Source organism: Pogona vitticeps, chromosome 1 (assembly GCF_051106095.1).
Source record: "Pogona vitticeps strain Pit_001003342236 chromosome 1, PviZW2.1, whole genome shotgun sequence".
Lineage (NCBI taxonomy): Eukaryota > Metazoa > Chordata > Lepidosauria > Squamata > Agamidae > Pogona > Pogona vitticeps.
The window spans coordinates 4,931,868-4,959,785 of record NC_135783.1 but is presented as its reverse complement, the minus strand read 5'-3'; the positions used below and the strand labels follow the sequence as shown (position 1 = coordinate 4,959,785).

The 27,918-nt window shown below is 45.7% G+C and overlaps 1 protein-coding gene across 6 annotated transcripts in view; it reads left to right on the top strand.

Moving 5' to 3' along the window:
* Positions 1-315: 315 nt before the first annotated feature.
* The window catches only part of KIF13B (kinesin family member 13B), a 205,950-nt gene continuing 178,347 nt past the window's right edge, over positions 316-27,918 (top strand). For 4 of the 6 annotated variants that reach the window (XM_072986508.2, XM_072986489.2, XM_072986497.2 and 1 more), the window contains exons 1-2: positions 321-460; positions 25,148-25,241. In XM_072986508.2, the coding sequence (XP_072842609.2) occupies positions 406-460; positions 25,148-25,241 (149 nt within the window). In that variant the 5' untranslated portion in view covers positions 321-405. Of the gene's footprint in view, positions 461-25,147; positions 25,242-27,918 lie in introns of all 6 variants that reach the window. The other 2 variants (XM_078381692.1, XM_072986485.2) reach the window with 1 other exon arrangement.

The window sequence follows — 27,918 nt, the reverse complement described above, 5'->3', positions numbered from 1 at the left end:
TGGGCCCTGTAGTTCCCCAAGCCCTCAGGTTGGAGGAAAGCGCCTCGACTTTGTTGGCCGCCTCCTCCTCCTCCTCCTCCTCCTCCTCTCCCCCTTCTTCGGACTACGCTTCCCAGGAGACTTAGCGCGGAGCCGCCGCCTGACGGGAAAGAGCGGACTCCATTTCCCGTCAGGCGCCGGGGAAGAAGGGCGACGGCAGGCGAGGAGGGCCGAAAAGAGGCGAGGGAAGGGGCGTGGGGCGTCGGCGTGCGCAGGGCAGGCCGGGAGTCGTAGTCCTGGTGGGCGGGTCCCTGAGGGCCCGCCCCTCCCTCCCTCCCGCCCCCTGGCTGGTCCCTCCCGTGCTCGGCTCGCCTTTGCCCCGAAGAAGACGGAAGGCTGAGGCGGGCGGGCGAGAGAGAGAGAGAGATGGGGGGCTCCAAAGTGAAGGTGGCGGTGCGGGTCCGGCCCCTCAACCGGAGGGGTGAGTCGAGGGGACGGAGGGGGGGCTGGCTGGCAGTGGGGGGGGGGGAAGGAGGAGGAGGAGGAGAAGTCCCCCCCCGAAGGGGAAGAGTGCTGGGGGGGGAGAGGAAGGGGGACCCCCCCAGTACTGGGGAGGGGGAGGTAGAAGGATCCCCTTTCCTCTCTCTCAACCCCCCCCAAAATGGGGGGGGGGTACCAAAGCACCCGAGAGGGGAGGGGCAGGGAAGGGAGAACTCCCCTCCCCATCAGGAAAGAGGATAAGGGGGGGTTGGGAAGGGGAGGGTGTCCCATTTAAAGGAGGGGAGGGTGTCCTAAGGAAATGGGGAGGGGGCGACCCCCACCCTTTCTGAAAAGGGGGGGGTGGGGAGAGAGAGAGCCAGGCAGCCTCTGTCCCAAAGCAGGAGGGGGAGGGGGAGGGGAGGGGAGAAGAGAGAAGGAAGAGCCCCCCCCAATGGGAAGATGGCACTGAGATTGGGCTGGAAGGATTTGGAGGGGGGGGACGAATAAAGGGAAAAAAAACCTTTTTATGGGAGGGAAGAAGAATTGCCCCCCTTGCAAGAGAGGGGGTGAGGAGGGGGTCCCCAAAAGAGGAGCGTGGAAAAACCCCTGGGTGCCCCCTCTCTTAACACTAAGGGGGGACCCCTGTATTGCAAAAAATAATAATGCAATGAGATGACCCTACCAACCCCCCCCCCATAAAAAAGACCCAAGGAGAAAGAAGGGGGATTGGCTGCTTAAAATGTGGGGATGGGGGAGACGAGGAAGACCCTTAAAACAGTTAACACGCCCACCCCACCAATTTTGGCAGGGTCAAGGAGAGGAGGAAGAAATGGTTGCTTTGTTTGGGGGGGGGGTGATGCAGAAACCCCCCCACCACACACATTGCAGTGTATGTGGGGAGGGAGGGATAGAGTGAAAGTCACCTCCAAAAAGCTTCATTACAGACCCTCTCGTCCAGAGGGAAGGGAACTGAGAACCCCCTCCCTCAAGCAAAGCCTTCCTCCCCCACCAAAAAAATCCATGTGAGTAAAAGGGAGGGCTTGGAGGGAGCGGGTCGGAGGCATTGACCCCTAGGGTCTCCCAAGGGCAGAAACAGGTGGACAGAGGGGGGGGGTTCCTTTAACTGGTCGGCAGCACCCAAGGAGCGGATCCTTGCTTTGACTTGCCGGAGGGGCAGTTTATGTATTTTATTTACTTACTGGATTTCTCTCCCGCCCATCTAGACCAAAGGTCTACTCTGGAGGTCCCCCTTTTGCTTTCAGTCGGGCAGCGGGGATGGGAGCGCCCCCCCCCGAAGGACGGCCTTTTTGCTCCAGCAGGAGATAGGGAGGCAACTAAGGAAACGAATTTCCCAAATTTTAATAAAGAAAGCAATGTTCTTCCTTGGTCAGCAATCCCCGGGGGGTGGGGGGGGAAGGTTAGGTTGAGTGAGGAATTCCCCCGTAGCCCAAAAAGGCACCTCTCGTGTCAGTATTGGGGTGTCCCCGAAGAGTGTCCGGAGCGATTTAGGTTTCCCCGGCGTTCAGGAGTTATTCCCAACGGGAAATCTTGGAAGACGGAAAGTCGGGCAAGTTTTAGCACCCTGGACACTCTCTTCCCTTCCCTTTCTCGCTTAATATTCTCCTTTTTCTATGTTTGTCCGGTGCATTTTAAACCCCCCCCCTTCTATGCCTCTTCCCCAGTCTTTTAATGGTGTCTCCGGCACACTCTTGCAACGCCATGCAAACGGAATGAGCTTGCCTCGTTGCATGTGAGCTTTAAACTTTTTCCGATTAAAAACTGAGTCAGATCTGAAATCCTGGATGGGAAGGTGTGCATTTGTAGGAAATGTGTTTGTATGTCCCCCGTCCCTCCCTTGAGCACCTCTTTTCTGGAGAAGGGCGGTGGGACGTGGGACGGGGATCCCGGTCGGCTTCTTTGGCTGCAAGTCATATTTTGCTGGTGAGTTTTCTACAGGTGGCAACGACAATGAGGTAATGGGAGGTGTGTCGGGAGGCCGACAGAGGTTGTGTCATGATACGGCAACTAAGGTGTGTCGTGTTAAGGCGGTTAGATGTGAAGAATCGCCCTCTGCTAATGTTTGAGAGGGAGGGGGAGAAATTGCAGGGGTTCGGCTCTTTAAAAATCTTATACAGGTGCCGAAAGGGCAGTGGCACTAAGGCGGTTCGACACATTGAAGTCAAACTCTTTTGTTGGCTTGCACACTTTAACTATCCTCCTGCTGATGCTACGCTCCTTCTGAGAGACCGGGTCTGTGATTTGGGTGTGCTTCTGGGCCTGCTCCTCTCTGTGTAGGATCAGATCTTGACTGTGGCCAGGTTTTTGTTTTGCTGTGTGTTGTTGTTGTTTTTTGCTCCAGGAATTTGCACACCTGCCTCCCTATCTGGACAGGAGGTCCCCGGCAACCCTGGTTTATGATTTGGTGGTCTTGGGGATTGACTGCTGCAGTGTTCCCTACGTGGGGGCTACCCTTGAGGGTTGTACAAGGGCTGCTGCAGCTGTCGAAGGCGGTGGGCAGGCTGGCTTTTGGGTATCCCGAGGTATGATCGGATTTTCCTGGCCTTGGGGTCAGTGGCACTGGTGGCCTGTATGCTTCCATGCCAAATTCAAAGTGTTAATATGATCACGGAGGGTCCTTGATGGTTTTGGACCTGATGGCTCGTCGGAGCACTTCTCCTTGGGATCGTCTGCCTGTGCCACCCGCTCCCCCAGGCTTTGATCCTACGGGTTGCCACCCCAAGAGAAGCCCCGAAATTCTGTGACCGGGATTTGGGCTTTCTTGGTGGAGGCCGCCATACTGCCAGTGGAGGTGTGCCATGCCTCTTCCCTCCTAGCATTCCATCAAGTCAATAAAAATACTTAATTTCAGAAAAGCCTTCCAATCTATCCTCTCTTCATGATAGCTTATTATATCTATGTTATTTTCAATTGTATTTTATTTTTTATCTGTTGTCGCTGCTGAGGGTTTGCTTGCATCATCTGCCTGATGGGTTGGGGTGGTTGCTTTTATGTATGTAAGCTGTCCATATTAGTGGCTTGCCAATGTGTACCGGCAGTATAAAAATTCAATATACAGCGGTGCCTCGCTAGACAATTACCCCGCATGACAGTTTTTTCGCTAGACATTGACTTTTTGCAGTCGCTAATAGCGATTCGCAAAACAGTGATTCCTATGGAGGAATTTCGCTGGACAATGTTTGGTCCCTGCTTCATAAACTAATTTTCGCTAGACGACGATTTTGACAGCTTCCTCCGTGCTCGCAAAACAGGTGTTTTCGGGACCTATTTATTTTATTTATTTATTTTATTTATATCCCGCCTATCTAGTCAACTCAGACCACTCTAGGCGGACCGACCTAAGCTTCGCAAGGCAGCGATTTAAACAGCTGATTGGCAGTTCGGAACGCGGCTTTCCTATGGCTGATCTTCGCTAGACAACGACGATTCTTCCCCATTGGAATGCATTAAACAGGTTTCAAAGCATTCCAATGGGGAAATGCTTTTTCCTAGACGATGATTTCGCTAAACAGCGATTTCAGTGGAATGGATTATCATCGTCTAGCGAGGCACCACTGTATACATACATAAATACCTTAAAAACACAGATCCCTGTAAAGTTTGAAAAGTTGAGGTAGTATTTTTGCCTTTTCTCCAGCATTAACTTCTGTGCAAGAAACCTAGTTATTTCAGAGAGATAGGTGTTAAAATGTAGTGTGTTACCAAACGCATGGATGCCCAGATGTGAATTGTGGTTGGCTAGTGTTTCACAGACTAAATCCAGGAAGCCCCGAGTGCAGATCTCACCTCAGTGAGGTATCATCTGGAAGCCATCCTTGGCCTTCGTTTGCCTGCTGTTGCAGTGGGTAGATAATAGTCATTCACCGTATAAAGTTCTTGAAAAATTTACGAAAAGGTGACGCACACAAAGAGGTTGTTCTGGGTAAACTTTTAGTCCATTTAGTGGTTTGCTAAAAATTGTAAGCAAAAATTGTAGGGATGGTTTTGAAGGGTTGTTTTCTGAACCCCATTTCCATGGCTTTGGATTTGTAAGCACCTTAGCAGAGTAAGGCAGGCAGACTTATCTGACCCTCCAGAGTTACCGTGTGCACCTGTTTCCTTATAACTTATTGATAGCCTAGCTTTTTAACATCTATGTGTAAAGGATACTTCTTCTGAATGTTTTACATTTCACATGGGTTGTTAGGCTTGTAAAGTGCTAAGTAGAGATGGGGGGGTATTTGTATACGAATATTCCCCGCACAGGTGGCTTTAATGAGGGTCCAGCCCCATGGAGACGGACGGTCCACTCACTGATCGACGCGGATGGTGTGATTCTGCCAATGGCTCCGTAGTGCTCAGTTCATTCGCTACTCCTGGCAGGAGGCGGGAAGACAAGGCGCGCTGCCAAGGTCAAAGAGTGGTGAGCGGATTGCGCGCTGCAGAGCGATGGGTAGAATCGCGCAGTCCGCGTCCTCAGCGGATCGGTGAGTGGACCGTCCAGCCCCATGGGGCTGGACCCTCATTAACTCCACCTGTGCAAGGATATTTGTGTACAAATACCCCCATCTCTAGTGTTAAGTCAAAAAAGTCTCAGCTTAGGCTGTCTCTTTTTTCTTTTTTAAGGCAGAGAGAGAGGATTTCACTGACCTTTCCAAGAAGAGAAAGAGAGAACACAAAATAGGTTGTTTACCATTTAAGCAGCTTTTCAAATTTGGCCTCTTTATCCTGCAACCAAACAACCAGCCAGTCCCTTGACGAGACTGAGAGGAGATAGGATCATAATTATGAAAAATATTTGTGTCATACAGAGGAGGGACAGGATCTATTCTCAATCACCCCAGACACATAACAACGGGTCGAAGCCACAGGAAGCCAGATTTCGGCTGAATATCAGGGAGAACGTTCTTAACTGTTAGAGCAGTACAACGATAGAAGCCATGAATGACCTCAAGGGGAGGTGGTGAGGGCTCCAGCACTGGAGGCCTTCAAGAGAAAATGGGACAAACCCTCTGTCAGATCTGCTTTGATTTGGATTCCTGCCTTGAGCAGGGGTTGGACTCAATGGCCATGTAGGTCTCTTCCAAGTCAATGATTCTAGGGTGCCTGGTGTAAAAACCAAAGTCGTACAAACAGGAGCATGTTATCGGCGGTCCTCATTGCTGGGAGATCGTGGGAGCTGGCAAATCCTTCTCTCCAGGCCATGGGCTGTGGTTTGCAGTAAAGTCGAACTTCTTGGAGGTCATTAAATTTCGTTAAGTTGCCCCAGGTGAGAAGTGACCTGACAGCCAATCATAGTTAACTAAGACTTGTTATGGGATCCAGTTTTCTTGGAGATGCAGTCCAAGAATTTACCCAAGGTTAGGAGCCACTGGTTTAGAGGAATTTTTTAAAATATAAAAAGAAGTAACCATTGAACGGTGAGCCACAATGCTCATGCCACATTTTTTTGTAATCTTTCATTTTAAAAATATTGCATTGTGTGTATTATCAGAACAAGTCACTCTAGAGACCAGGAAAACTGTGGGTGTCAAAGAGAGTTGGATAACGTGTCTTTAAACTAGTGGAGTTTTAAGGGGAAAAGGCTCTCCCCCCACCCCACCCACACAATGTCGTGTCTCTGTTTGAGTGCAGTCTATACCAAAACTCAGAGGAATGTGGGGCAGAGACAGGAGGAATGGCATATCCTAAATGCCATTGTTTACCCTAACAATAGCCTTATCTGGTGAGGTTGCTTTCCTGATCTTTGCACTGGGCTAGGAAGGAATTCTTCCATTCCGTCCAGCTCTGCGTTCACACTTCTGGCATTCTGAATTTTCTTTGCAACTCTCAAAGCTGCAGTCCTGGTTTTAGTCAGGAGAAGGGCTTGGGTTTTTTTTTTTATCTGTGTAATTTCTAGAAAAGACCCGGTTTGGCTATCTGTATTTTCTTGGTCCACCAGCGTTCAAGGACATTCAACCTTCCTTCTCCACCTTTTGATCCTGTTTAGCTTCAACCAGTGACTCTCCAGCACTCTCCCCCTTGAAAATGTTACCTGTATTAGACTACGACTCCCAGATTCCCCTGCCATACAAATACAGTGGTGCCTCGCTTAGCGATGTTAATTCGTTCAGAAAAAATCGCCGCTAAGCGATTTCATCGCTAAGTGAAACGCGGTTTCCCATTGAAATGCATTGAAAACTGGATAATCCGTTCCAATAGGCATGAATTGCCGTCCTTAAGCGAAAATCGCCATAGGAAACATCACTAAGCGAAACGCGGTTCCCCAATTGAAATGCATTGAAACCTATTCAATGCATCTCAATGGGGGGAAAAAACAACACAAATTTAAAAAGTCAGTACAAAGTAAAATTTGGTTAACAAAGGGTTTATTAAGTGCACCTTATGATTTCAAACATTTTAAACAGTAAACTTTAACTTAAAAAACAGCAAACATGAGGCTGTTTAAACCATTGTTAAGCGAAACAGGGGACCCAAAATTTAATCGCTATGCAAAGCATGGTCCCAACCATCGTTAAGCGAAAATCGCCCATAGGGACCATAGCTAAACGAAGGACAAAAATGCTCCAAAAAAGTCATTGCTAAGCGATTTCATCGCTAATTGGAGCGCCCGTTAAGCGAGGCACCACTGTAGCTGGGATAGCTCAGAGTTTTAGCTCCGGCATGTATATTTTCCAAACTCTACAGCCTGGTGCAGCTTTCCCCCCAAAAAAATACTCCAAAAGGTTCCGTTAGAATAGAATTGCCCTCATTCCCAAACAGCATGGATAACCACCATGAGATTTTTAATTTTAGATTTAAAAAGACAGTTAGTAATCCATTTTTCTGGGCATTCTGGGAAACCTCCTCTCAACTTGCAGTTCTCAACTCTCCTTTGCCTCCAGATGTCTTGGTGCTTCAGCTCTCGGAGTTCCTAACCCTTAGCTGTGTCTTAGAATGGATGAATGAGTCACAGAGTATTCATTATTTTAAAAAAAGGATAAATAAGAGTCTTATATCACCTGTAAGACTTAAGAGGCAGATTGGTTTTCGTTTTCATGGATTCTTCACTTCTTAAGATGCATGGAGTACAATATTCAAGCCACAGTTTTTTTAAGCAAGTGATGACTTTTGACAGTGGGATCAGTCTCCAAATGACAATATAGTCTCATTAACGTTGGCCATGAATTTTTGACTCACACAACCATCCTAACCAAAAAAACATATACAGTAGTTCCCCACAAGACAATGTTAATCCGTTCCATTGAAATCTCTGTTTAGCGAAAACATCGTCTTGCGAAAAGCGTTTTCCCATTGGAATGCATTGAAATCTGTTTAATGCATTCCAATGGGGGAAATAGTCGTCGTTTTGCGAAAATTGCCCATGGGGAAGCCATTTTGCGAAGCGCCAATCAGCTGTTAAAATCCTCGTCTTGCAAAGCATCAGTCCCGGGGGGGAAAAAAAGTCTTACGAAGCACGGGCCGAAACATTGTCCAGCGAAAATCGCCCATAGGAAACACTGTTTTGCAAAGTGTAATGGCGATCGCAAAAACTCATCCTCCTGCGGATTCGTCATTTTGCGTGGTAATCGTCTTGAGAGGTACCACCGTACAGTAGTTTGATCTTGTTTGCTCAGTTTGTTCAGTTTTCATCTTATTTGAGATGGAGAGGAAAAAGGAATAGGTTTAGCCTTCCACAGGGCAGGTCCTTCTCTGTGTTTGTTGTGCTGGTTCTTAATTATACAGTGTACATTAGATTATTCCATAGTTTGACCAAGAACCTGTTCGCCCAATGTGGTTAACACCCTTTCCTGCACAGCTCCGGTTTCTGTTGCTGTGTGATCTTAATTTTTTTGGTCTCATTGTTGTTGCCTTGTATATCTTGGAAATGACAGGGTGGCAAACGAGTATCTGAGCATATGCTGCAAGGTTTTATTTGAGGAAGTAAATCTTCTGGTTAGATTAATTATGCTTGTAAAGAAAGTGACACACTCGGCCAGCCTTTTGGCAGGAAAGACGATCATGGTGGATCCTCCTTAAGAATAATTAATTCTTAAAACATTGAAGATTTAGCACAGTTTGTTAATTGACTCTGGGCTGTCCTGTGCTCTTAAATCATCTTGTATGTCAGAAGCTGTAAAAACTGGGGAAAGCATGTGATGGAGAAGCGAAGCACATGGTGTCTCGTTTATTTCCACTTGCTAAAAATAGACAGAAGCGTGCAGTTTTTAAGGAAAGTCTCGGCACCCCGTTGCAGTTGTGAACTAAATAAGCTTGTTTTGAAATAAGTTAAGACCCATTATTATGAATGAAACATTCAAATTTAGTCCTGTAATCATGCGCCGTGATAGAACGCTGGCTGCTTAGCAAACAGAGTGTTTCTCTTATTATGTTACATACAGCACTGATGTTACCTGTCTGTCATGGGTTTGGAGGGAAAGTTCCATCCTATGGGGAGTGGAAGGCGGGACATCAGGAGGAGGGGCTGTACTGTATATATATGTGATGCGTGTGTGGAAAGCAGGGAGACGCTGGGAGGAGACAAAGCAGCAGCTGGGAAGAAGAAGCTGGTGTGGGAGTCTGTGTGTCAGACAGGGTACTACTGTGTGTCAGAGTACCAACCTGATAGGTTCAGGTGTCTGTTGGTTAGCCAGAACTGATAGGTTCAGGGTCTGTGCTTCAAGTTAAGGGTTCTGTGTGAACCAAACTGTATGCATGTATGAGTGAAACTAAGCCACGTTACTTTATCTTATTCACCTGATTATTTTATTTTCCCTGTGTGCTGTATTTAAATAAACCTTATTCTTTTATTCGTTGAAAATCCATCCCTGGTCTGTGTGACTTCTTACAGGGAATGGTTGGTGGCAGCTTAGTGAAAGTGTGGCAGATCCCAGTAGGTCTGGGTTTGTCACATTGATTGGTGTCCAGCGTGTGGGATACGACTGGTCCAGTTGTCCAGCGGTCCAGCAAAGCCTTGGCAAGTGTGCCCAGAGCAAGGGGGGTCTAGTCAGGGACAATCTGAGGCGCGTAGGTAATCTTCTAGGTGTACCTCACGGGGAGGTGCGCTAGTAGAAGAACGTGCCAACTGGGGAGACTAGATTAGAGTGCTCTGAGGCAGCCTGTTTTGGCGGGAAAAAAGCTGAGGCAAAACTGTGAAATAGAAGTGAGCTAGCTTGCCAGCTGAGAGGCCCAGCAGAGGGGGGTAGACTCTGGCTCGCAACTGTTGCAAGTTACAGTAGTGCTGAAGAACAGCAGTAATCTATAGAAAGCTGGTTCTGAGGCAAAAGAGAAAAAAAGTGGTCGTTTTATTTTGAGGCTTGACTTTTTAAAGCAGCCTGTTCTGAGGGGGGATTATGCCCTTGACTCGAAGCCAGATGGCAGAAATGGGTGAAGTGAAAGACCCCCAGGTTGACCAAGGTTCTGAGGATGAATTTGGCTCAGTGCAGGGTGACAGCACGGGAGAACAAAACCCAGAACTCAGAAAAATGCTCATAGCCCAACAGCATGAAGTTCAAATGAGGCAGTTAGAAATAGAAATGGAGAACTCAAAGGGGGAGGACTCTATTGAGTTTAGCAAATGGGATCAACAACTAGATCCAACCTTGCAGCAGTGCTTTAAGATGGTTAGCAATTGTCCAGTAACCCCTGAGAACCGTGAGAGATATTATTGTGAAGAAGGCCTTTTATGTAGGGAGATCTTAATAAACTCCACGAAGGAAAAATTGCTTGTAGTTCCTTCTAAATATAGAAAGAAAGTAATGGAAAAATGTCACACAGACACCCTATCGGGACATTTAGGGATGGCAAAGACTAAGCAGAAAATATCCCAGAAGTACTACTGGCCAAAAATGGGAAAAGAAATAAAAGAATTTTGTCAAAGCTGCACCACTTGCCAAATGAAAATAAATAGTGAGGAAACATCCAAGAGGGATGATGACTGGGATAGGTATATGGAAGAGATGAAAAATATTGACAATATATTTAAGCAAATGGAAAATAGACATATTGAACAACTGAAAGAGAAACAGAGGTCTGGGTTTACTCTATTAAGGCAAGTTTTTAAGGATGCATACGGCATAGATGAGTTTTCTGAGGGAAAAGATTTACAATCCAAAGTGGCAGTGGATATGGTTTATGAGTGTGAAAGAAAGATAAAGCCACAAACTATTCTGAAACCAAAAGAAGGCACACAGGTTAAGGCACAACAAAACCTGAATTATTCTGAAGGAAACATGAGGGAAACATGGGACCCTAAGTACTCTCAGGGACCAGGGAAAAGCCAGCAAGGGGGAGGGGCCCATGGTGAAGGGAAGCCCTCAGACATGAAACCAAGACCTCAGATTTTGGAGGGAAAACCAAAACAAGATGAGAGAGAATCAAAATACAGCAGAAAATGTTATTTCTGTGAGGGAAAGGGCCATCTAATCTCAGGGTGTGAGAAATGGAAGCAGATAAAAGGAAATGTGCCTCATGAGTTGAGTGGAACCAAGCCAAAAGCTGTGTTCTGTGTCCAGAAAGAGCAAAGCTCCTTGTCACTGAGGGAGCCGGTTGCCATGGTTACTCAATCTGGAACAGATACATCTGCTGATCAGGCTGAGGAAAATGGTCCTCTTGTGGAGGTCAAGCGCTGCTTGCTCGTGAGAACAGATTCTCAGTTGTTTGAAACAGCAGGGGTGGACGTAGGAATACTTGACCGTCAGTATCGGGGGCTGCGGGACACTTGTTCTCAGGTGACCCTGTGCCATCCAGATATTATTCCTAGGGAGTATGTAATCCCAAATGAGAGCATAAAGGTAGCAGGGATTGAGGGGCAGATAATCTCACTCCCAGTCGCGGAGGTACCTGTCAACTTTCAAGGCTGGAGGGGAGTTTGGCGGCTAGCAATTTCATCGACTCTGCCAGCAGCCGTGCTCGTGGGAAATGACCTGGCTGAACATGTGAAACGGGTGCTAGTGATTACACGTTCACAAGCCACCACGGGGACAGTTCAAGGGGGTAATGATGAGCCAGAGACGGAAGCAGGTGGGGGGAGTTCAGAAGCTGTGGTGGAAACCTTAACCACAGACAGCAGATTTGGACAAGAGCAAAAGGCAGACGCCACTCTCCAAAAGTGTTTTGAACAGGTGACTGACGCCCAGCTAACACCTGAAACCCCAGTGAGATTTCTGGAGAAAAAGGGGATTTTGTATAGAGAGACCCTGAGGAATATCTCAAAAGGGGGAGATGGGATCAGAAGTCAGCTAGTGGTACCTGAAAAGTATCGCCCCATGATCTTACAAAGGGGGCACTCTGACATGTTTGCTGCGCACTTAGGGGTGAACAAAACACAGCCGAGAATCACACAGAATTTTTACTGGCCTGACATAGGGAAGCAGATCAGGGAGTTCTGTAAACAATGTGATGTGTGTCAAAGGCAGGGGAATAGCCGCGACAGGACCAAAGCAAAGTTGTGCCCTTTGCCTGTGATTGACACTCCGTTCAAATGCATAGGGGTGGATATTGTGGGACCTTTGCCCAAGGCCACAAAGAGGGGGAACAGGTTCATTCTCACCATTGTGGACCATGCCACGAGGTACCCTGAAGCCATACCCTTGACTAACATTGAAACTAACACAGTGGCAGATGCCTTGGTGGGGTATATGTCCAGGATGGGATTTGCCTCAGAAATAATCACAGATTTGGGAGCATCATTTACATCGAAGCTCATGAAACGCTTATGGCAAATCTGTGGAATTAAGCACAAGGAAACCACTGCCTATCATCCTGAAAGTAATGGGTTAACTGAGAAGTTCAATGGGACTCTAATGTGCATGATTAGGGCTTACTTGGCAGAGAATCCAAACAATTGGGACCAGAAGCTGCAATCCCTTTTGTTTGCTTATCGATCAGTGCCACAAGCCAGTACCGGGTTCAGTCCGTTTGAACTTTTATTTGGGAGAAGGGTGAAAGGGCCCCTTGATTTGATCAAGCAAGATTGGGAGCAGATCACCCAGGATGACCCACAAGACGTTGTGACATACATAGACACCTTGATGAATGACCTAAAGAGAGACCTAGAGCTAGCAGCAGAGACCCTGCAAGCTCAGAAGGTCAGAAAGAAAGCTTGGGATGACCAGAGTGGCAGAGAGAGGCACTTTGACCCAGGGGAGGAAGTGCTGTGGCCTGGGCCCTGCAGAGAGAGCAAACTGCAGCTGGGTATCCCAGAAATAAAAGACTTGGGTCACTTGGTAGGGGGAGGAGTGATCAAACCCCTAGAGGCTAAGATAGAAGCAGTTCGTGATTGGCCTAGACCCAACACCAAGAGAAAAGTCAAATCATTTCTTGGGTTGGTGGGCTACTACAGAAAGTTCATCCCGAGGTTTAGCGAGATTGCGGCTCCGCTGACCGATCTGACGAGGAAGAAGACTGATGACCGCATCCCGTGGACCAGCGACTGTGAGGCGGCGTTCCAGAGGTTGAAGGAGGCGCTTGTCCAGTATCCAGTGCTGCGTGCTCCAGACTTCGACCGGGAGTTCATCATCTACACCGATGCGTCTAACAGCGGGGTAGGAGCAGTTCTGTGCCAGGAGGATGAGAATGGTGACCAGCATCCAGTGTCCTACCTGAGTAGGAAACTTCAAAAAGGTGAGAGACATTTGGCAACCGTGGAGAAGGAGTGTTTGGCCATAGTCTACGCGATCCAGAAGGCCAAGCCTTACATCTGGGGAAGACATTTTGTTCTGTGCACTGACCATTCACCACTGCAATGGTTAAAGACAATGAAAACCCACAATAGCAAACTTATGAGGTGGGCTTTAAACCTACAGGACTATGACTTTGAAGTGAAGGTGGTCAGAGGGTCAGTGAACTGTGTTGCTGACGCCTTGTCAAGAAGACCTGAAGAATGAAGACGGCGAAAGAAACATGGACTATGTATATATATTGATGACAAAGGTTAAATGTACCTGTTTTTTTGAATTTGGTTTGTAAGAATAAAGGTAAATTGATGTAATGTATATGGTAAATGGTTAAATGCCTAATTGATATGGTTAACTTAGAATGTAAGTATAAGTAAGTATGATATGGTATGTATAACTGTTGTTGTGTGTTTTATCCAGGTTGTTTTTTGGGAAAAAGCACCTTAGCTTTCCCCCTACAAAACAACTTATAAAGAGGGGAGGTGTTACATACAGCACTGATGTTACCTGTCTGTCATGGGTTTGGAGGGAAAGTTCCATCCTATGGGGAGTGGAAGGCGGGACATCAGGAGGAGGGGCTGTACTGTATATATATGTGATGCGTGTGTGGAAAGCAGGGAGACGCTGGGAGGAGACAAAGCAGCAGCTGGGAAGAAGAAGCTGGTGTGGGAGTCTGTGTGTCAGACAGGGTACTACTGTGTGTCAGAGTACCAACCTGATAGGTTCAGGTGTCTGTTGGTTAGCCAGAACTGATAGGTTCAGGGTCTGTGCTTCAAGTTAAGGGTTCTGTGTGAACCAAACTGTACGCATGTATGAGTGAAACTAAGCCACGTTACTTTATCTTATTCACCTGATTATTTTATTTTCCCTGTGTGCTGTATTTAAATAAACCTTATTCTTTTATTCGTTGAAAATCCATCCCTGGTCTGTGTGACTTCTTACAGGGAATGGTTGGTGGCAGCTTAGTGAAAGTGTGGCAGATCCCAGTAGGTCTGGGTTTGTCACAATTTATGCTCTCGAAGGTAACCAGAAAGATTAGAATTGAGATAATAATGATTAATAGAATATAGGATTTCCAAGCCTGTTCATGACATGGTGATACTTTTCACTATGGAGCCAAACACAAAGGTCAGGCAAATTGCATTTTTAAAAAATTCATAGCCTCGGGATGGGCAAGGAGGGGAGACGCCATACATAACTCTAGGTTTATTCAACCTTACTATAGACAGGCAGGGCTCCAAAACATGCCTATAATTGTATTTTTGTGATGATTTTCTTGCTGCACCGCAACAGGACAGATGGAATACAATTACCCTTTGGATTTCTAGTTTACTTGGCCATAGAAATCTTGACGCATATCCTATGTGTTTTCCAGCAGATGTATCCATGCATAATTTACAAACCAATTACCAAGGTCTGAAAATTTGATGGGGTGTATTGGGTTTTTTTTTATTGTAAGACACCACTGGAAAAGAGCATTTGGGGTCAAATTGCAACCTCAGCTGGAGCTTGGGTGCCATGCACACCCATTCCATTCCATCACCTCTATTCAGTTGTTTGGATAATGTCAATAACACCGTTGTCCTACACATATCTGTTCCGAAATAAGTTTACAGTGGTGCCCCGCTTGACGCTTACCCTGCATGACGTCAAAATTGCTTGACGATGACTTTTTTGTGATCGCTATTGTGATCGCAAAACAATGGTTCCTATGGGGGAAAATTGTTTGTTAAATGATTATTTTTCCAGCTCCGCAAAATGGCCTCCCTTCGCAAAATGGCTTCCCTCCCTTCGCAAAATGGCTGTTTTCCGGACAGAAGCTTCGGAAGACAGCGATTTTAAACAGCTGATCGGTAGTTCTCTATGGGCGATCTTCGCTGGACGATGATGTATTTCCCCATTGGAACGCATTAACCGGTTTTCAATGCATTCCAATGTTTTTTTCCGCATGACGACGATTTCGCTTAACAGCGATTTTAGCGGAACGGATTATCGTCGTCATGTGGGGCACCATTGTATTTGACTTGTACGGTTCGTGTTTTCAAGTAAGTGTGTAAGGCACTGCACTCTTAAGTCATTGAAACGTCATGACAAAACTTCTGGATCCATTTCCCCCTCGCTCCCTTTGAGTACAGTCCATTAGAAATAATCTCTTGTGTGTAAGACATTGAAACGAATGAGGGCCATGTGAAAACGTTTTTGGAAGTCCTGTTCACTTCAATGAGGCTTTCAGCAGAATGTGTTTTGGTGAAGGATCGTGCCCATTGATTCATGCTCTTGAGTAGAAGTTCGGCCTGTTCGTTTCCAGGTTGTTAGATGTTGTGATTTCCGAAATCTCTGGCCGAGATCCGTGGTCTGAAAAACGGACCTTCTCTAAGTTCTGCTTCGAGTTTGGTTTTGCCTCCCGAGTCATAAAAGCCTTCCGGATAGGCCATCCCCCCCCCACCGCTGTGGAGTCGGTTCAATTTCTACTTCTCCGTTGGGAGTTGAGCTGCACAAGAAAAGACACTTGAAGAAACAACATGTGTTGGCAGAGGAAATGTGGTTATCTCACATTACTGACTGTTAAAACTTGGTTTCCCTAATCTGTGGTGCAGCTTTGGAATCTGTATTCTGAAACATCTTTCTTGTCCGTGCCAACTGATATTTGTTTGCTGTGGCGGGACCAAATTCCAGAATAAATACGGTTTAATAATAATAAAAACACCTCTGTGTAGGAATGGTTCCTCAGGCATTCGCTGTCAGGACACGTTTCACTCAAACGTTCGCACCAAATCTTGGTGATTTTTAATCTCAGGGGTCCTGAGATTTCCTCAGCTGTTGATGAACGAAGAATGTGGTGGGAGACGCTTTCATGAGGAGGTGACTAAAGGCAGACAGACCGGCCCACATATGGTTTTCTTCACCAATATTTTGGTCATCTTGTAATGGATGGCTTGCAAAGAACATTGAGCGTACATACAACGCAGCCTTTGAGTTCGTATGAGTAAGCAGCTACACCCCAACAGTAGCAAACACTGGTGTCTTAGAACATGTCTCAGGATCTTTCCAAATATGCAGGATTTTGGTAACTGTCCTTAAACAGGTCCTTCAGCTTAGCCTTGAGTTTCTGTGTCGTAATTTTTCTGAGTTTTTTCCTTTGTGATGGTGAACAAACTCAGTACAATTAATGGCTTGGCAGGACGTGTGTCTGATTTTGAAGCCATCTGTATTTTTCAAATTGAATAATGTTTTACTTAATTTTAGTAACAGCTGCCTTGTCATTAGTAGGGGCACCATTTTAATATAGAATCATAGAAAAACGAAGTCGAAAGGGGCCTACAAGGCCATCCAGTCCAACCCCCTGCTCAGGGCAGGAATACAATCAAAGCAGATCTGGCAGGTGATTATTTAAGTTTTTCTTCAACGTCTTCAGTGTTGAAGCACTCACCAACTCCTGAGGTAACTGGTTCCACCGTCGTGCTGCTCTAACAGTCAGGAAGTTTTTTCCAATATTCAACCAAAATCTGGTTTCCTTTAACTTGAGCCCATGGTTGCGTGTCCTGCCCTCGGAGATGATCGAGAACAGATCCTGCCCCTCATCTGTAGGACAGCCTTTCAAATATTTGAAAAGGGCTATCCTATCACCCCTCCATCTTCTTTTCTCAAGGCTAAACATGCCCAGTTCTTTCAGCCTTTCCTCATAAGGCTTGGTTTCCAGCCCCCTGAGCAGCCTTGCTGTATAAGGCACCCCCCACTTTTCTAACCCAAAACTTCTTTTTTAGCAAAAGGCTGTTTTCAGAGGGGAGGGGGAGCAGCTTTTTGCAAAGAAAGTGGAGGGGGAAAGAAGGAATCGCTTTTCCCCTCCATTTCCTTGCGAGGAAAGTGCTTTTCCACCTCCAATTTCTTTGCAAAAAGCTGCTTTCCCCCTCCACTTTCTTTGCAAATAGTGGAGGGGGGAAAGCAGGGATCAAAGCACTTTGATCCCTCCCCCCCTCCTTACTTCCGTGTATAAAAAGACCCTCAATTTTTCCTCTAATTATTTTAGGAAAAAGTGTCATTTTATACACCGAACAATATGGTAACTTAATGGATAGTTGTAAGCCAACTTCTCCTTTTCCCCTTCTGCATTGCTCAGGCACAATGTGAAAATATGAGATTGCATTAGACATATATCCATTCCAGCATGTTTCATTGCATAGGCAACAAATTCCATTTTTCTCCTTTTAGAAGCAAAACGATAAGCAGCAGTGTCTTTCCCAGAACGTTCTTCTGTCGGAGGCATGGAGCTTTTGAATGGAAATCTTCCTACGGTTGTGTCGGTTGTTCTCGGCAGATATTCAACTCCTTGGCTAGAAGATGGATCCCAATTAGATCTTCAGACTTTTTTTGGGTTTTCTTGCCTGTCTGTTTCTGGATTGTGACTCCCAGAATCTCCAGCCAGGATGGCCTGACAGTTCTGCATGTTGCAGTCCATAAAAGCTACTTTCCTGAGCTCTAATCCTGGCCATCTTTCTTTGTGCTGTTCGCATCTTTAGGGCCTTTGGCTGTTAGTTGCCCGCAGTGATGTAGCTTATAAGGTGGAACACTGCAAAACAGCCGGCGCATCTTTAAGGGTGTTGTAGAACAAAAGATGAACCATACAGTTCTCATGGATAGCCCTTCAAAGGCAGACTCACGCTGTCCTTTCGATTTTCCCAGACTTGGTACCTGGCCAAAGATTTCATGGTGTGGCTTCACCCAGAAACGTGCATGACAGTTGCAGAGCCATAGCTTGAAGCAATCATCCCAAAACAAGTGCAGACAACAACAGTGACAGCTGTGCCCTATTCTTACCAGGACACACACTATCGGGTGAGCCAACAAATCCTGGTCGTAGTTTACCTACAAGAGAAAAGAGCAGAGCTGGAGGGCATCGCTCACGCTGCAGAAGACAGGGCCTTAAAGTATCCCCTAAAAACAAAATACCGTATTTTCGCTCCATAAGACGCACCTTTCCATAAGACACACCAATTTTTTAGGAGAAGAAAACAGGAAAATATAATCTGTTTTCTTCGCTCCGTAAGACGCACAGACTTTCCACCCCCCCTGTTTTGTGGGGGGAAAGTGCGTCTTATGGTGCGAAAAATACGGTACTAAATTTGCTGGTTGGTGTGTATGGTAACCAGTGTGATGGATGGAATAATGGATTAGGAGTTGGGAGACCTCAATTCAGTTGTCGAGCTCTGCCATGGAAAGGCACTGGAGGGTAGAACTGGTAAAACTGCTCCTTAATCATCTCCTTTGCCATGAAAACCCTATTGGAGTTAACTATAAGACAGTACTGACTTGATGGCATTCAGCAATAACATTGGGTGGAGCTTTTTGTATATTCATTCATTCATTCATTCATTCATTCATTCATTCATTCAATACATATACCACCCCATTAGTTGTCAGCATTACCCTGGGCGGTTTATTGATGTATTTAAAATATGTTTACCCCGCATTTCTCCATAAAAAGGACCCAAGATGACTTACATATTTTAAAGACAATATTTAAAACTGAAAACAATAAGTATGCAATGATGGCTTCCATTACTAAAAGACATGATTTGCAAAAGGTTGAAACGAATGCACCCTCCGCACACGAGAAGAACAAAAAGAAAGAAATCAGAAGACTACAGCAATACAGGAGAAAGTAATTAAACCATAAATCTAATTACACTTATGAAAACTGAAAAGGTACTACTACTGCTAGTACTACTACTCCATAGATTTTAACTCATCCTGGCAAACTTCTGCACAAAGACACGTAGACACACATACACTGTGTTTGTGCACATGGAGAATGTTAGTTAATTCATCCTGGCCAATTTAGCCCTTTCGCTCTATCCCAGTATCTATTTTACCTTGTGTTCGGAGAGCACGTAAAAATGAGGGATATCTGGTTTGCCAAAATACCCGGCTGTACTGAGGTTTATTGTCAAAGCTATGGTTTTTCCAGTAGTGACGTATGGAAGTGAGAGCTGGACCATAAAGAAGGCTGACCGCTGAAGAATGGATGCTTTTGAATTGTGGTGCTGGAGGAGACTCTTGAGAGTCCCCTGGACTGCAAGGAGATCAAACCTATCCATTTTGAAGGAAATCAACCCTGAGTGCTCACTGGAAGGACAGATCCTGCAGCTGAGGCTCCAATACTTTGGTCATCCCATGAGAAGAGAAGACTCCCTAGAAAAGACCCTGATGTTGGGAAAGGGTGAAGGCGAGAGGAGAAGAGGACGACAGAGGACGAGATGCTTGACGACATGATGCTTTCCAAAAAAGAGGGATGCTGCAGTGAAAAAGATGGGTCTCCTCAGCTCGTGCAGAATTGTCGGGATTTATTTATTTATTTATTTATTTATTTATTTATTTATTTGATTTTTACCCCGCCCCTCTAGACCATGTCTGGGCAAACCGACAGACTGGCACAGAGCTGAGTGGTCCATCATTTTTGGCCCTCCCTTCTCCGTCTCCCACTTCCCTTTTTACCACGGATGTTGACAAGTCTTTCGGTCTGAGTCCCCCCAAGTTCGAGTCTTTGGTCCCAAGTCCCTATTAAAAACAAGTCTTTTTCCCTTGGTGGGGGGCGGGAAGGGAGGTTGGATGTGTTCCAAGCCGTGAGTCAGTGCTGAGTAATTGAAACTAAATCATGAGTCAAGTCATCCATGTGACTTAAGTCTGACTTGACACCAAGTCCTACACTTGATGGTTGTTGTGGGTTTTTCGGGCTCTTTGGCCATGTTCTTAAGGTTGTTCTTCCTAATGTTTTGCCAATCTCTGTGGCCGGCATCTTCAGAGGACAGGAGTCAGAACTCTGTCTGTGCTCTGGTGCAGTTTTGTGGGATAGTTGAGTATTTATAGCTGTGGGATCAGCTTTTGTCCTTTTCAGGAGATAGGTGATTATGGTGATCAGTGCGTTTTTGTTGTTGTTGAGTCCCTGCTTTTTACATCCTGCCGGATTAAGAGCTTTGGTTCTTAACACGTTTTTGTTTTGTTTTTTGCGTGTGGGGGGGGTGTCGTGTGTTTTTTTTTAGCTTTTGCAGATTTCTTTGGTCCTTTTTGGTTGGCTTAATTAAGGAAGCGGCTCAGGATAGCTTTTGGATTTAGGGAATCACCGTAACCAAATTTAGACTTGTTGGAATGAAAAACGGCTGCTTTGGTCTGCTACTGTGGTGGCATGCTGGAGCGTTTTCTACCACAAATACAGGTTCTGCCTCTCGTGCTAAAATATATTTTCCTTGAATTAGGAACAGAACTCTGTTCACAAAAGATGTTTGGAATTATGAAGGTGAATATGACATTCTGAAATGATTAGTGAAATCCTCTACTGCAAACACATGAATTGGGGGGTTAGGGTATAACTAGCGTGCGGAGATCATTTCTAACGCTCTTCACATTTTAATTTGTTTTTGATTCCACCTATATTTCATATACAGCCATAATTTTAAATGGTGCAGCGCACGGGTGCAAATAAGGAAAGGCCTCTTGCTTATTTGATTTATAATGTTTAAATCTCTTTTTGTGTTACTGATGCGGAGTTCATCCTTCCCACATTTAGTATCTTCTCGAAATGTCTAGAAACCAAGTTACGTGTTTAAGTCATATGAAAAAGCAGCCGTTCCCTCAGCCTTCTGCTCAGTAAAAGCAGAGGAGGAGGAAGTGAACAGAGAGAGAGAGAGAGAGAGAGAGAGAGAGAGAGAGAGAGAGAAAGGTGGATTCCCCTTAGAAAGTACTTAGCTGGTTTTGTGATCCTGAGAGGAAAGCTACTGTTGACTTAAATTCTCTGTGGTTGACACCTCTTCCTGGTGTCTCTTCATGCATACCATTTGCAGTTTCCTTAAATGCATGCAATTTGCAAATTTTAGAACTCAATTCAAAGTAATACTGGCAGGGCTGATGAAGCCACTGTCGGAGTAAAGGTGGCTGTCATCAACGTGACCTCAGCAGAGGCTCTTTCTCACCCGATGAAGCTGCTGTGCAGGGAGAAAATCTGAGAGAGGTTCTTTTATTATTATTATTATTATTTGGCCGGAGACTTCTGGATGCTCTCCTCCCTGCAAGGAGCATTTCCAAGGACTGAGTGAGCCTATTGATCTGTCTAGTGCCGCGCTATCTGCTTTCACTGGCAGCTGCTCTCCAGCGTGAGCTGAGCAGAATTCTCTCAGATCACCTGCCAGTGACGTGATCCTTTAATTGAAGGTGCCTGGGATTGAACTTGGAACCTTCTGTGTGCAAAGCAGCTGCTCCAGCCCTGGGCTATTAGCCGTTCTCCGGTTAAAAGGGCTGCCACCCCTTTGCAATAACCTTTGTCTTGTGGGTTGGTCCTCCTTTACAATCCCGCTGTCATGCTCTCTAGATACCGCATGAGATGGGCTGCAGGTGTTGTGTTTGGGTACATTTTGCTGTTTATTAACCATTTATCCAGATACATTTCCTATTTATTAGCAATTTATCCTGATATGTCTTTCAGGACTGAGCTAAAACATCACATGAATGATTACGTGCATGGATATTACATAGCAGAAACATAATACATTCGCACCCTGCTGGATGATTACCCCGTATAACGATGAATCCGCTTCACGACGATGTTTTTGCGATCGCAAAACAATGTTTTAAATGTGTTTTTTTTTGCTGGCAATGATCGGTTCCCTGCTTCGGGAACCGATTTTTGCTTTACGACGATCAGCAAACAGCTGGTTTCAAAATGGCCACTGGCTGAAGAAAACGGCCCCCCACTGTTTTCTAGGACGGATTCCTCGCTTTACAGGCACCGAAAATGGCTGCCGTATGAAGGATCTTTGCTGGACGAGCAGGTATTCAGCCCATTGGAACGCATTGAACGGTTTTCAATGTGTTTCAATGGCTTTTTAAAAATTTCGTTTGACAACGTTTTCACTCTACAGTGATTTCACTGGAACGAATTAACGTCGTCAAGCGAGGCACCACTGTACTATGTTATAGGCCCTCACATATCCGCTATGGGAACAGAAGAAAGGTGGCGGTGGCTAGCTGGCAAGCCGTAAGCTGAATCCGGCCTCTCGGTTCCCCTAAATTTCTTGCTCCCGATGCCTAATCAAGTGTGTCCGTTGGTTTGCTAAAAGCGGCTATACAAGACACTCCTGAATTTCTTCCTTTTGAGTCGGGAGGGACAAGGGGTGGAACAGAGATCCCAAACCTCTTAAAGTTAGAGACTTAAAATAAACTAATTTGCTGATCATGGCCAATTAGAGTGAAAGCAATTCAAGGGGAGAGAGAGAATCATAGGCAGCTGGTCTCTTAAGAGGAGCCCACCGGGGGGGGGGGAACTGTCTCCCACTCTGCAGTTTTCAAAAATTGTAAGTTTTGATAACTAACTTCAGCATTTTGCTTAAAAGCGAAATCATGACTCTTCAGAGCTCAGTGTTTCTGATGGTGGTCAGGATTGGATCTGCCTCATCCTGTTAAGAGGAATCTTCGGAAATGGCAAAAGTTACATTTTAGGACTAATTCTCTGAGTGTTGCGGTCCCCCCCAAAAAACTATCTTTTTTCTGTCTGTCCCTGGGAACCCTGAGATCTGCGCATGCAGAATAATTCGGGTTAGTTGGATGGAAGAAAAAACATAATGGGAGTTGTAATTTAACATATAGAAATGGTATATACTGTAGATGGGAAAAGGCCGCTTTATTTGTTTTGTTTTATTTACAATATTTTTATCCCGTCTTTCTCCTTAAAAGGACCCAAGGCAGCTTTATCCAGTTTAGACAGGAAAACCTTGATAAGGGTTGACATAAGTTGCGGTGCGGTGGTTAAACTGCAGCGCTGCAGCGAAAACTCTGTTTACAACCCGGGTTCAATCCCAGGTGGCCGGCTCAGGGTTCACTCAGCCTTTCATCCTGTCTTGAGTCTCGGTAAATTGAGGCGAGGGCAATATGTAGCCTGTGTAATTAAAAAGGGCAAACCACCCAGAGAGTGCTTCTAAGTGCTACTGGGTGGTATATAAGCAGCGTGCTTCATTATTATTATTAGGTTACCTTTTGAACAAGCCAAATGCCTTTCTTTTGAAAAAAAAAAGAAGCTTCCTATTGTGTTTTGGGGTGTGCAACGTTTGTGATTTGAGCAGCGGTGCTGGGTCTCTCAAACGTGGAGCAGGTTGGGGGTGAGGTTAATGCCGCAGTCTGCTTTTTGAGAGGTTTTGCTCTATTACATCGAGAAAGGTCTGGATTGCAGGGGATCTAGCGGTCTTTGAAGCATTTGGTCTTTCACACCCCTGGGATTTTTCCAGCCTTTTGCTGAAAAGCGTTCTATGGGAATTTAGTGCCCCTGTTGCCTTTGTAAGCTTATAACTAGAGTGGCTTCAAATCCTAATTAGGGACAGATTGGAGGTGGGAGGGAAGGGGGTGGCTAGGTTCACCAGAATGGCCAGGTGCCCTGTTTTCTGAATCCGTACCCAGGTGACTGTGGTGGAGAGACGTCTCGCTGGCTTGTCTGTGACCCCAGGGCCTTCTTGCTGCCAATTGATGTGAATTATGCAGCATAAGGAAATGTGGAAAAAGCATGGCTTGGCTCGAAAGTAGAAGATTGCTCCAGGGTGTGTGTGGAGAATTAGGACACAGTGGACAAAGACTGGGGGCAGCAGTGCTTAAAATATATATACAGTGGTGTCTCGCTTGACGATGTTAATATCGATGTTCCAATGGGCTGAAAACTCACCATCCAGCAAAGATCCTCCATAGGGGTGGCCATTTTCGGTGCCTGTAAAGCGAGGAATCCGTCCTAGAAAACAGCGGGGGGCCATTTTGTACACCCGGTGGCCATTTTGAAACCCAACGATCAGCTGTTTTTAGATCGTTGTAATGCGAAAATCGGTTCCCGAGGCAGGGAACCGATCATCGTCAAGCGGATTTTTCCCATTTAAGTCATCGTTTTGTCAAGTGATTTCATGGTGGCATGAGGTTTCGTGTACCCAGCCAGCGTAGGCAAAACAAAACTCGTATACCTTTAAGGTTCCTTGTTGGTTTTGCGGTGACAGACTAACACAGCTGTACCCAATGGGTCACAAAGCTTGCTCATTCATTCATTCATTCATTCATTCATTCATTCATTCATTCATTCATTCATTCATTCATTTTATTTATACTTTCTCCCAGTAAAAGGATCTAAGGTAGCTTTTTTAGTCAAAAGTTTTAGACTAGAGTTTTCAGAGTGCCCGTGCCAGAATGACAAGTGGCATCTGGGACATTTTGAGGAGGAGGATGCCGTTGGTAATAAAAGTCACCTTTTAGAGTTCGTGGGTTGGAGAAAACCTTTGCCAAGGCAGAAAGGCACGAGAAAGTGGCAATTCAGGCGATTGTTTAACATGAAGCATAAGGGGCTAAATTCAGTGTTCCATATAAAATAAGTCCCTTGAAAGGAATGGGTTTGGTTAGTACAGTACTTTATTTCTGAAATAATTTCAGCTGTTTCCTCTACAGTAGTTGGAACCAACATAGGACTTAGCCCAGGAAATAACTTTCTGCAGAGTCAAATGGGTGATTTTTCCACACACTTTCCTAGCAATGGGAAACTCTTCAAACTGTTCAAACTGATAACATTAAGAGACATTACCTTTACAAAAGACCTGCTCCCCATTTGTTGATATGATCCCATCCATCCAGTTGCATTTATTTATTTTTAACTTTCCAAGAGGAAAGACAGTCGAGAGGATCGTGACACCACTGCCATTACTGTAATATGTTTCACAGTGGTACGAATGTGTATGGAGGGGAGAGTAAAGAACACCCCCCATTGCATGCTCACCTGGCAGGGGTTACTGGCCGTTGTATCCTGTTCCTAAGCTACTGTGTGGCAGGTCCTACCTTCCTGCCCTGTTTTGCCAAGTACGTAGCAGGAAGGAGCAGGACATGCGGGCGCAACCTTCTGGGTCAATGGAGGGGTGAAAAGGGAAGCTCAGGCTGAAATGCTAAAAATTCAGTGGATTTTTAAAGACCGGCATTTGACGTTTTCCTTCTGTTTCTTCCTTCTCTTCTCTCCCCCCCCCCCCCACTTATAGAAATAGATCTGCATACAAAATGTGTGCTGGATGTGGATGAAAACAAAGTTATCCTCCATCCTGTGAACACTAACCTGTCCAAAGGAGATGCCAGGTATGTTTTCTTCTATGGAAAAGAAAATGGGATTCCTCACTGGTAATCATTGAGGGCAATGGGGGGTGGGGGGGGTGTCTCGGAATAAACGTCTTTGTGCTCATTGTCTTGCTTGGTTGCTACGAGTCTAAAAGGAGGCTCGGTCGTGTTGAGCTGCATTTTTTTTTCCAAAGAAGGCATCCTCTCTGTGTCTCTCTGTCTGTCTTTGTCTTCCAAAATCAAGTTTCCAACCACAGTGCAAAAGGTTGCTCTACCATCTCTCCTCCCCCCCCCCCCCCCGGCCGCCCAGGGCACGAAATATGACTTAGTTCCTTGTGACAGCCGGGATTAAGGGCCAACTCAAATGTCACCTTGTTTGAAGGAGATGCAGCCAGACTTTGAAGTAAATTTGCTCTTCTGGCGGGTGAGCAGGTGGGTGGGGAGCGTGGGCGCAAGAAGGGGAATAGGCGCCAACGAGGTGGCAACGGGTGCTGTGCCTGCAACCTATGGCCTGGATGCTAGGAACTCTTGCTGATTTGTGGGAGCTTTTCTGCGAGCGAAACGTGTGTGGTTTAAGAGCAGGGGTAGACAGAATGCAGCCCTTTGTGTTTTGAGTAGCCACATAATGTCTGTCTTGATCGTCAGCTTGTCTGACTTAGCCCTGCAAGGCAACAGTAAGCAGTGCTCCAAACACATCTGAAAAGCCCCATTTTGTCAGCCCCACATTTCCTATCCCCGGTTTAGCACCAGCCTGCACAACACATTTACACCCCCCCCCAGCCCACACACTCAGTATTTTAATTAAGAAGCTAAACAGCAGGAATGCTGGCAAAGCTTTGGGGTCTGAGTCCCGTGTTCAAATTTGAGTCTTTGGTACCAAACTCCAAGTCTGTGTTTCTGTTAAAAACAAGCTCTCCCCACCCCCCAAAAAAGGGAGGGATGGGTGGGTTCCAAGTGGCGATTCAAATTCTGAGTCAGTAAAAAAAACCCAACGAGTTGAGTTCAAATCGAGTTCTCGGTGTGACTTACCGTATTTTTCCGTAGATAAGACACTACTTTTTCCTAAAATCATTACACTAAAAATTGAGGAGTGTCTTATACATGGAAGTAAGCTGAGGAGAGAACAAAACAGCCTAGACCTTGCCTCTGCAAACGGGCTTCCTTCAGTCCCGAGGCTTTGCTTCCTCCAATCAGGAGCCTTATATAACTGACGTCAGCTGATGCTGAACAAACCAACTGGAACACACCTCATTGGAGGTGGAGCTTGTAGGCTCAGATGCAACAGGGGCTTGTAATGTCCAAGCATTCTGAACCCAGAGGCTGAACACTCAAAGCTGTTTTCTTAATTTTGGGGTTACAAAAGTGGGTTGCGTCTTATAAATGGAAAAATACAGTAAGTCCGACTTGACAGCAAGTCCATTGACTCAAATAGTCCATCTCAATGCTGGGGATGCAAAAACGAAAAAGGGACCTATATGCATATGTGGTGGACATGTGAAATAAAAGGGCATTGGTTTTTAAGGAAATTAGAAAAATTAATTGTATGCGATATTCAGATGTCGCCCACGATTGCCCTTCTGAACGTAATTAAGAACAGCCATTTGAAAAAAAGTTTAGAAAGAGTTTGTTGTAAGCAGCACACTTTGCTTTGTTAGAACGGTTCCGGTAGCAAGATGAATATTTGCAAAGCGTTGGAAAAGCGACACACAAATTAATCTTGAAGACTGGCATGAAGAAATGTGGAGCTTAGCGATTAATGTTAACAGGTGAAATGAAAATAAGAAGAGAGTCTTAATGATTCCAAAAATTTATGGAATTTATACTTGGGAGTATGGCTTTTCGAAGGGCAAAGGCTATAGGCCAGCAGAAGAATCAATGGATTTTTGGAGAGGAACGGGGTGACAAGGGGTACAAACGGACGTTATCGGTCACCTGGTCCCAAGGGTGAAGCTGGTACGGGTGGGGAAAGTTCAATGTGTATTGTGTGTAGTCACTGTTGAGTTTGTATTTTAGTTTTCATTTTGTTATTTGTAATTTTCCTTTTATTAATTAAAACAAAGAAAGGCTCTCCAGGTTGGGTTAGGAAACAATCCTGCCTAGAACCCTGGGTGGGCAGCCATTGCTGTTAGTCTGAATGGACCATTCTGGGCTAGATGGACTGAGGGTCGGGCTCCGTAGGAAGCAGCCCCCGAAGTTCATAGTTGCAAACGTGAGTGAGACACAAGTCATCAGATTGAATAGCAGCCCCTTTCTCGCTCTATGTCATGGCCTCCAGGCGCTTGTCACTCTGTCCCTATTAATTAATTCATTCTTTAATTAACGGATGCAACCCTAGACAGCAGGGGGTCTGTTGAATTCCTCCTAGGCTGTCGCGGTTGTTCAGCCATTCCAGGCTCGGTGGGTGATAGACTTTCCTTACCTGCTCTCGGGAGACCCACAGAATAGAGAATGCACAGGGTTGAAAGCAAGGGAGGAGAGAGTCAAGGGTAAGGGAAGAAGCAGTGGATCGAGACTCGTGAAGATGATGCCGTGTAAAAGGTGGATCCCAACTGGATAAGGAAGGGAGAAAGAGAAAGGGTGAGCAGGGTCTGTTTTTTTTTTTTTTTAGTTGTTGGGATGTTACACAAGTGGAAGAGGAATTATGGAAGTTCCCACGGCTAACTGGAGCGAATTAATGAAGTCCCTGCTATGCAATCCA